This window comes from Pezoporus occidentalis, unplaced genomic scaffold (genome assembly GCF_034315485.1).
Source record: "Pezoporus occidentalis ecotype Australia unplaced genomic scaffold, CSIRO_AGI_Poc_V1 ctg12, whole genome shotgun sequence".
NCBI classification, from domain to species: domain Eukaryota; kingdom Metazoa; phylum Chordata; class Aves; order Psittaciformes; family Psittacidae; genus Pezoporus; species Pezoporus occidentalis.
The window spans coordinates 4,907,105-4,917,239 of record NW_026912994.1 but is presented as its reverse complement, the minus strand read 5'-3'; the positions used below and the strand labels follow the sequence as shown (position 1 = coordinate 4,917,239).

General features: G+C 47.5%; 1 protein-coding gene and 1 long non-coding RNA gene across 2 annotated transcripts; one reads left to right on the top strand and one right to left on the bottom strand.

The window, feature by feature from the left end:
* Positions 1-2,026: 2,026 nt before the first annotated feature.
* TMEM37 (transmembrane protein 37) lies at positions 2,027-6,507 on the bottom strand. The gene is made up of 2 exons (XM_062606433.1): positions 6,299-6,507; positions 2,027-5,318 (listed from the first exon to the last, which is right to left on the bottom strand). The coding sequence occupies exons 1-2, from the start codon at positions 6,317-6,319 to the stop codon at positions 4,746-4,748; spliced, it is 594 nt and encodes a 197-aa protein (XP_062462417.1). The 5' UTR covers positions 6,320-6,507; the 3' UTR covers positions 2,027-4,745.
* Positions 6,508-6,559: 52 nt separating this feature from the next.
* On the top strand, positions 6,560-9,566 carry LOC134157488 (uncharacterized). The gene is made up of 2 exons (XR_009962338.1): positions 6,560-6,638; positions 7,152-9,566. It is a non-coding gene; the product is annotated as an uncharacterized LOC134157488 (long non-coding RNA).
* The last annotated feature ends 569 nt before the right edge of the window (positions 9,567-10,135 follow it).

Below are 10,135 nucleotides of genomic sequence, written 5' to 3'. Positions count from 1 at the left end.
CCCAGATACTGAATTCTTCAGGCATTGAGCACCGGCCTAATTTGGATGAAGAGCTGAGGCTCCATAAAATCCCTTAGATGTCAGCTGCCATGTGGAATCCTCATCATTTTGGGAAGAGCATACCCTTTAGGCAGGTGCTCCCAGGCATTATGATACTGTGACCAGGATGTAGAAAGCTACTGTCAAACACCCCCATAGTGGTGTGGGTCTCACCTCACCCATCTTCTGCACTAGGGCTGCAAAAGCATCCTTCCCTGCTGGGCATCTCTTTTGACAAACTGTACTGAAAAATATTAAAGAAAAGAGTAACTTTGCTTTGGGAGTGCTGCCATTTTTATAAGCAGATAAAGAGAAACACGGAAGTAAATCTCAGCAAGCTATGCAAAAAGTGGGAGATGAATGGGTGCAAGGCATGCAGACTCCAGCATCAGTGGCCTTAAACTACTGACACAAACTGAACAGGGACTCCATATTCAGAGTCCAACCACTTCCCTTTCTCTAATACTTGCTCATTCAGTGTAATGAGCTCATCCAGTGACATTTGTTGCCAGTAAACAGGACGTGAGGACCATCTTTCAGACAACTGGTTATCATTGTTCAGGGTCACTGCTGACAGCCTCTGGTTTGTCACTCCAGGTCACCTGAGAAGCCAGTTGCAGCTCTGCAAACCAGTGCTGCATGCAGCAGCTCCAGCAGCCTGAGCATCAGCAGTTCAAGACCTGAGGCTGAGTTTAAGAGGAAATGATTAATGGATTTACTCTCCCAACACAGGAACAAGGAAGTTCCCAGCAAAACTATCAGAAGCAAAAAGCAGTATTGTTGCGCAGTGAATTATTACATTGTGCAATGCCTCACTGGGTATCAAGGGAGCTGAAATTAGCTTTTTCAAAAAGGGATGGTGGCAGTTCAAAGGGGTTGGAGCCACAAGAAGATGAGAGGCCCCAGGAATCCAGCCAATACCCCTTCCAGGACATCCCGCCAGGGTGCACCTTTCTTTCACCCAGAGATGAGGACCTTCTTAGGCATGCAAGCTGACATGAAAGATCAGGAAGGGCCATTACCTGCTTACATAAACCCCAGCAGAGGGAAAGAGAAGGCCCATGAAGACAGACATCCTCTGGTCATCACCTTTCCTTGACTCGTAAAAGCAAGCAAGGCTCAACCCCCAGACCAGATGTCCTTCCAAGCACAGCTGATGAAGGTACTGTAGACTTAAAAATAAACATGCCAGTAACAGTCCAATATATTTCTCTAGCTAGCATGCCCTGTACTGTTATTTCCTTCTTATCTGCAAACAATGGTTTGTGCACAAGCTTCCAATTAAAGTTAGTAACTGAGTAAGTCTAAACAGCTCATTAACAAGGTGACATTCATTATCCTGCTTTTAAGAGATATTAAACCATCTGAGACAGACCAACAATCTCTCCCATCAGAAAGAGAACACCATGTGCTAATTAACTTACTTGAGATTACATAAACTAATTCAGTGGTGAAGAATGGAAATGTTTTCCTGACATTTGACTAAACCTCCTAGTACAATGAGCTTGGAAAAAAACCTGGATAAGTACATTTTTACTCATACACCACTTCCGCAGGCCAAAAAAGCAGAGCTGGGGAAAAGAGAAAGGATGCTTCAGATACAGGGTGTGGTGTGGGAAAAGGGAGGTGAAGGACAGAGCTCTTTAGCTGGTAAACAGAGCACATGGAACAACAGGAAATCATTAAGATCCTGCATGGTTATCTGTAATTCCCATGAAGCAGCACAGCTGACTGCCCATCTTGTTTTGCAAGACAACAAAGCAGATCTGGCTACTTGGGTTGGTGTGGACACTCTGGAGGGGAAAGGAGAGGGGAGTGTGCAGCAGCCACAGCTCCCTTGGTCAGAGCTCAGCAAAGCACCATGCAGTCATTTCTTCATCGTCTATCTGGGTAAACACACGGAATGGCAGCTGGGAGATTATGTAAACTCCACTCATCCCCTTAAATCTGCACCCCACTATCTAAATATAAAAAGAAAGAATTACAGTTCTTTTATTTTGAAGAAATTTATTTAACAAACTTCAGGAATATTGCTTGACACTTCCACAGGCTTCAGAAAATCAACAGTTACCCATTGCTGCACAGGTTGCTTTATATAAGGATATATGTGAGACAATGAATTTAGCTATCAAAACAGATCTTCTCCCAGCATTAGTAAGTCAAGCAGCACTATACAAAAGTAGTTGGAAAAAAGTTATTGTGTTTTCCCTAGAGGATTCCCTACCCCTAACAAAAGGCCTCTCCTTCAGCTAGCAGAGGGCATCCTAAAATCGTTCATAATTGCACCAAGTCTTGGGTGAACTCAGTGGCCAATTTCACTGCTTTCTTCTAACCACAGTGGGAGGCATCAGGCTGGGATAGTTTGGCTACTGCCTTCACCCAGGGAAAGGACTGGGGCCAGAGCCTCCTGCTAGCACATGAAGAATTGATTTCCAGTTTTGGATGTCAGCAAGAAGAAACTCTGAGGTTACACCCACTTTTCTAGACAAGCCATGGACACCCGTAACCTTTGGTAGGTGAACTGTCTCACCTGACATAGGCACCCCTAGGCACCACAACTGAGTTATTGGTTAAGGCACTCTACACCATCTAGTAACTCCAAAGTGCAAATGTTTGGGACCAGAACTTGCAGACTCCCTCTCAGGTGAGTGGCTCTGCTAAATTCACAGCACTGTTCACACCAACTTGTCCAAGTTCAGCCCACTAGCACATCTTTAACAGTGCAATTCAACAAATCAAAAGCACCTTCACAGAAACACAATCACAGTGCAGTTTTCCAGAGGCAGGTGAAGGGCACAAGTCCTTGTCCTTAAAAGCAGGTCAAGAAAGCCTAACAAAGCCCCAGCCATTGCAAGAGCTTCAGAAGCTGCCTGGGTAGCACAGCTCTGTGCATTATCTCACCAGGAAGAAGGGCAGATTCATGTGCAAAAGCACAAGTGACAGTGTCCAGAGCAAGCCTGGTCTGAAACTGCATCACAAAACAGGCACAGGAGTATTGTCTTTAAAAGTTATGGAGATCTGAGAAGGAATGGAGACTATCCTCATGAAGGCAAGCAAGTTCACAGGAGCCCATCCGGCAAGTGTGGATGTATGTTTAGGCAGGACTTCAGATTCTCAGCTTTCAAAGACAAATCTGTTTACTTGTGGCTCACTTTCACAGCTTTCTTGGCCTTTGTGCTATGACCTTTTGTTTCAGGTGAAAAATTGGCAAACTTGCTGCACAGGAAATGAAAACCTTGCTCAACAGCTATCAGACAAGCTACAGCAATGAAACATGTAGAAACATTTATCCTAGAACACAAACACAATTGGATTTACCAGTGGACACAATACAAGCTTAAACCAGAAACCCTGAAATACTCTGAAGACATTATTACTGGTGGGCAACAGAGTGCTGAATGCAAGACAGGAGGACATACATAGGGTAACCAGCCCCTGAGGTCTCCCTTTTTACATCAGACACCATGGGGAACTTCAAAGCTGCAGCAATTTCAGAGATCTCAATTCAGGCACTGGCAGGAGGAGAACCAGCCTTAATGTAATTTTGACCAAGACTTTTTGTATTTCCACCAGCTGTGACAGATTAGAGCTGCTGTCATGGACTGTTTCTCCTCCCAGGCCCACTGTTACTCAGGGGAATAGTGGGACTTTGGTCACGAGGATTTAGAGCTTTCACCTCCCAGAAGAAATGCTGCAGGAGGCTCAGCTCCAGGATGAGATTTCCTATTACCCAAGCAGGGAGCCCTGACAACCAAAACACAGCCCAGAAGGTTTGATGTTCTCAGCATGGTCTGCCCAGCCACAACGCCCACCTGAAGCCCTGCAGAGCTTGTCCCTTTTCTCCCAAGGGGACAAAAAGGAAACCAGGAAGAGCAACAGTCCATTACAGTGAACTCTGCAAGGGCAAAGGGAACCAGTCTGGGTGACCTATTGGCACACATCCTACAAGCATAGCAGAGGAGTGGTGACAGCGAGTAGAGGATTTGAACACAGGAACATACACTGCTGCCCAAGGAATACATCAAAATCCTTCCTTCTACACCTGCATCACACCCAGAGCCTGCTCTTGGTCCCAGGACAGCTACATCTTTCTGCTTCTGTCAGAAGTGTCCCAGAAAAACAGATCAGATACAGAGAACATGCCAGCAGACACACAAAATGAGTAACCAGATCAAGACCTGTGTGCCTGCTCTTTTGAAATATAAGTGGAGGAGTGAGATCCTGTTGAGATTTTCAATACTCTGTGCCACTGAGCACGACCAGCCACAAATCATTTGTCCCCAGGGCAGAGCAGAGCCACGACACACACCAAAGTTATGCCACTATTCACAGGCTCAGAGTACAGGGGAAATCATAGGAAGACCAAACCGATAAGAGTACAGGCTTCATATAAGCCTCAAAATGGCCTGTGTCTGTAGATCACAGACTGCTACCCCTCCACATGTTTGACAGAACACCCTCTTTTAATCCACTCTTCCAGAAACTGCACTGCAACAGCCAGTCCCAGTCAGCTTTGCTCCTGTTGTGCAGCCCTTCATGCTGACCAGTGGGTGGGTAAGTCTTCTACAGCCATCAAGACTGACTCATGCTTCCCCACTTTGCACACAATTTAAGACATGGTGTCCTTTTCAAGCTTCATTAGACACTCTTTTTTCCAGTCTAATTGGCAAAACTGATTACACAAAGGTGGAGTACACCCTTTGCACCTAGATCTTGCCTACCCTGTTCCTGGGGTGTGTGAGGCTGTTGATGTGAAGTCCGCTGATCCCGTTAAGGAAGAAGAGAAAGGCAGCAATGAATTCGCACCAGTATGTCAGTGTGAAGCCTGTGAAGGTGAGGTGATCCTTCACAAGGATGGAGAAGCTCAGGACACCGGTGGCTGACAGCAAAAACGAGGCAAGGATGAGAACTGAGCCCATTGACCACTTCCGCCTTGCATTGGCATCCTCACAGACCTGGGACACCATCAGCAGCTCCAGGCCAAATATGGCAACCACAAGAGCAAAGGACACCATGCTCCTTACAGGAATCACCCCCATGCTCAGCCCCTCCACCTCGGCCAGGCTGAAGTCAGTGACGCACTTGAGGACACTGCCATTGCTAACGGTGCAGAAGTGCCACAGTCCGAAGAGCTGTCCCCTTGCAAAGAGCCAGCGGCCATCGCAGACAGAGATGGACGACAAGACCACTGCTATTGCCACACACAAGATGATCAAGCTCCTGATGAGTGTCTCAAAGAAGGATTTCTGCGGTCTCCGGTGTGCCAGCAGCCTCTGTGCCTTAAAGGGTAGTAGAGTAAATAAAACCTGGGTTAACAGCACTAATTAAGGGTGAAATGAAGCCAGAGGTACAAAGCTATGGGACTTAAGTACTTGAAAAGATCTGCTTGTGCACACCTACCCCCTTCTCACAGGGGAAGTGATGCAGTCACAAACTGTACCTGTGAGAAAGGAAGGGTGGGTGAAGCTCTCCCGGTTCCCCGGCTGCATGAACAATGAACGCTTCCATATCAAGGCCCGGCCTCAGATCACAAAGGCTGTGAGCTGAGCAGGATACCAGCCCCGCGGCCCCCACCGCACAGCCTGCTGCTCTGGCAAGGCTGGGGAAACCACCGGCCCCTGGGAGAATGGAGCCGACGGATGGACGGCGGAGGAGACAAAAGCGGGGCGGAGGAGAAAAGGGGAGCCCCCAATTACCAGCACTGCCCTTCTTTTCCCACAGCCATTTCGGGCTGCCGCCAGCCGGGCTCTCCTTTCTTGGCTCTCTTCTGCCCTTGCCAGCGGCAGCCGGGATCCGGGCCCGGCTCCTCACCCATCGGCGGTACGGCTCAGCTTTCCCCGGGGCTGGGTTGTCCAGATGCACCCATCGCGGACCCGCTAAGGCAACGCACGGCTTCCTCACCGAACCCCTCCAAGAGTACCCGAGATCTTAAAAGCCGAGCCAAGCACCCCGCAGCGCCCTCCAGCTCTGCACGGCAGGCGGTGGTGCTCAGAGAGCCGGGTGCGGCTGCGAGAACAGCTGCAGCCCCGACGGAGACGGGGAGAGAGCTACGGGCTTAGGGAGCTGCTATCCGTCTGGGGAAAGCCAGGGACAAGCCGGCTGCGCCCCGCAGCTCCGGGAAGGGTCCCGGCGTACCCAGCCACGCAGGGACGAGCCGCAGCAGCTGCCCCGAGATGGGCAGCCTCGGTACCCGGAGGAGCTTTCCCCGAGCCCCCCTTCTCGGGCGCTGCCCCGGCGGCGGGAGCAGGGAGAGACGTACCTGCGCCCCGATGGCAGTCATGGTGCCGCCGGCGCCGGAAGACACAGGCGGGCTCCGGCCGCCGCCTTTTATGTCCCCGGAGGGCAGTGGGCAGCCCGCCACCCCCCCTTCCCGCCCCGCCCGCGGGACCGCGGCACCCTCAGGGCCCTCCCGCAGCTGAATCAGCACCGCGGCCCCGACGGGCGGAGCCGGGACGGGCCCATAGCAGGGAAGGCAGCGCTGCCCTGGCCCGAGGCACTGACTCGTCCAGGCCAGGTCTAGAGCACGGCTGCCCTGGGAGAGTGTCCGGGCAGCAGCCTCACCCCCTGCCCGTGTGTCGCCGGCTGCCGGAGAGGTCCAGGTTTGTTTCTCGGCCCGATGCCAGGCCGGCATGGGACGGGGAACGAGCCCTAAAACCTGCTTGTCTCATCCCCCCGGCGTGCACAGCCCTTTTTTTGTGCACAGCCCGTGGTTGTGCGCAGCCCGTTGGGGGCGGGTGCTGCACTTCAACCAGAAGCGGGCCACAAAGGAGACGGTGCGATGCGAGGATACCCAGTAGCAAGCCTCCAGGGGATATAGTAACACGGCATCCTGCTCTACCCCTCCTGCTCCCCCGCAGGATCTGAACCCGCTGTTGTGCCGCCGAAACTATTCGAACACAGGGCGTCCTTGCTGTAAGCTGCTCACCTTGGGCTGTGCGCGCACTCTTATCTGGCACTGGCGTACTTAACCTTATGTATCTCTCTACATGTACCGTCAGCAAAAAAGTTTCTGCTCGTAAAGTTTTATGTCCTTGATCTTTTTCTTGCTCGTGTTTTGCCATCCTCTAATGAATTACTAATTGCTTTACTTTTTTTTTTTTTTTTTTGGTCAGAAGCAGCTTACAAAAGAAAGCCCAAGGAAGCTGGGTTTTGCTGTGTCATCAGAAACTCGTGTTCTACTGCCAAATTCTGATTTCAGTTCCAGCGAGAGGTCTGTAGCAACTCCACAGGGTCCAGCAGACAGACGCACAGGTTGTTGCTCTGGGCCTCCCTCGTACATATTCAACCTCGTACAGAATTCAACCATTCCCTCTCCAGTTGAACAGAGCTTGAAGGATCTCCTTCTCCAGCACAGGGTCGTAGAAGTTATCATAACTTCACCTTTCTTCCAGCTTCCACTTCTGAACAAATCAGTTGTCTATACAGATTGGCTCTTTATGTTAATCTCTACACAGTTCCACGAGGGCTTTCTATGCTTCCTGTAAAAATACACGTGTCTGCTGTGATTTGGCTGGGGGTGTTTTCTGTAACACTGCTTCTGGTAAGAGTGAGAGCTCTGCAAAACATGTTTACTTCAGTTTTCATATGTGCATATGATGATACATTCTGACCTTTTTCTTTCCCTCTTTGCGCAAAATCTTTGGTTCAATTGTTGATGGTCTCCACTGTATATCTTATTAGATTATATTTTTATCAAACACTGAATTGGGGGTTTTCTGCTTTTGCAAGACATGGTAAATTTTTGCAAGGTCTGTTGTTACAACTTCTTCTGTGGGTTTGTGGTCTGCAACATTTTTTGTTTCCTGGACATGTTATCCAAGCTAGCAAACTTGATGCTTTGCCAAATCCCTTTCATTTTAGGTTCATCAGATGATAGAATAGCTTTATGAACATGCGGGACTCCCCAGGTTAAACAGCATTTCCATATTGCAGAGTTCAGACTGTTTACATCAATTTGCTGTTGCACCCTTCCACTTCCAAATGTAATGATATTTATGGGTTTTTTTTTGGCTCAAAACCCACAGGGAAGTCTTGTCTCATGTGCTGCACAAACAGAACAAATGCTGCTTGCACTTAACCGTACCAAGCAAACGCAGGCTTGGGCCAGACAGAATACACCGACTCTTATCTGGCAAAACCTTCACATGACTTACACTTTCTGTAACATGGGCTCAGTCCTGCAATGCATTAGCCAAGGCCCCCAGTTAGCTAAATTATTATGTATAGATCTGCTTTAAACAGGAGTCACCCCCATGACTTTAGCAATTAAAGAAGAAAATAACATTTTTAACAGTGAGGTGTCTCCCACTGAACAAGATGGGGTTTTTTTTCCTGTAAAAGCCAGTGGTAAGGCTCAGATGAGCAAACACATTTGCTTTGTCCAATGATGAACTTAAAGTGGTTACTTTTGAAACCAAACCTGCTCCCTGTCCTACTTGGATCCCTTAGCAGATGCAGAGTTTTCTGCTAAGCTGGGTTATTGAGGAAAAGAGTGGTTTGGGGATGGCACTTTTGCTGCAAATACAAAATTGCTTTAATATTTTGTATTTAATTTAATTTACTTTTCCTAAATACAAAATATACACCAGAATTAAACTTGACCTGTAATCAATAGCAGTGTTGAATTGGTACTTTCAGATTCACTCTTTGCTGAAGTCACCCAGGACGATTATAACAGTTGTGTAAATCAATCAGTAACAGTTTATTAACACTTAGTTTCTGCTGTTGCTTTACCTTCTGGTAAAAGTGTCTGGATTTGTGAAGCCTGCTAGAACTGTGCACCCTTTTTTCAAAGGGAAAGGAGTTTATCTTGATTGTCTCATAACAAAACAAGACAAGCTCTGTCTTTCCAAGATTTAAAAAACCCCAACAAAGTTGCTTGAAAAGACAAATTGTGGGAAAATGCCTCAAGGTTATTATTTTGGAAAATCATGTGAAAAATCAGTGTTTTACAATCGAAAGAGCTCAGTGCTTTAAGAGAAAAAAAAGTTTGTTTTGGTTTCCCCCCTCCCCTGAAAAATACATTATCTACGTCATAACAACACAGTAAGTGACCTTTAAAGTACTTCAGATGTATTTTTGGTTCAGCTCTGTTGAGTTCTTGGTATATTGCCAGTTTCATTATTTTGTTTAGAAAGTCCCTTTTCTTCATTGTTTAAGTGGGTATTTCACATCCTATCCCTGGACAGAAAGTTTGTAGGAAATGTGTTCATAAATAATGGAAATTATCAAGGACTGCTGTAAAACATGGGGACAGTTTTATCTGGTTCATTTAAAGGCATGAGAAGTTTAACACTAAAGAATCTCTTCCTGCTTTTCTCCGGCAGCAAGCCTGAATAAGGTTCAGGACTGAAGCCTGAGGGTCACCAGGGGCTTAGGGAACAGTTACCTAAAGGAGTATTTCACTTCAAGGTAAAGCAAACACCAGTGACAAACACCACAGAACTGGGTTCATCTAATCTTGAAACTGGTTACATCTGTAAATGCATTTTTTTGTTGAATAAAATTCTTTCTGATCATCTGTTCAACTCTTGGCATAGCAACTGATCTGGCTAGGCATTTAAGCCCTCACCTCTGTCAAATCCCTATTTCAAGATGTCTTTCAAAACAGAAGTTGACTAGATCTTGGAGACAAATAGATCTTCAGTATCTCAGACTTGAGACTTTGGAAGATGCCCAAAACCTACGAGGGACAAAATGGTTTTCTTTGTGTCTGCCTCAGAAAGAGAGCATGTAGAAAATGTTACAAGGAAGAAGGATGAGACGAGCTGCCTTGTGTCACCATGCTTTTATAGATTTTTATTTTCCTTTTCTTTTTTTTTCTGGCAGAAATCCAAGTTAAAGAGACTGTATTCAGCTCTGCTTGGCTCAACCTAGCTGAGCTCAAACAGAGCTTCTGGAATGGGGAAAAAATTCAGCAATTGCCCAAGGCAGCACACGTAACAAGGGGAGCTGAGGTTATCCCAGGGCCCATAGAGCTCAGACCAACCCCCTATCACAACTACTTTAGGTCATAATTCTCCTCCCACCACTGCAAGTTACTGAAGCCAAGTGGACAGCTGTCTCCTCCCAGCACATGAAAGAAATGCAGTTAAGC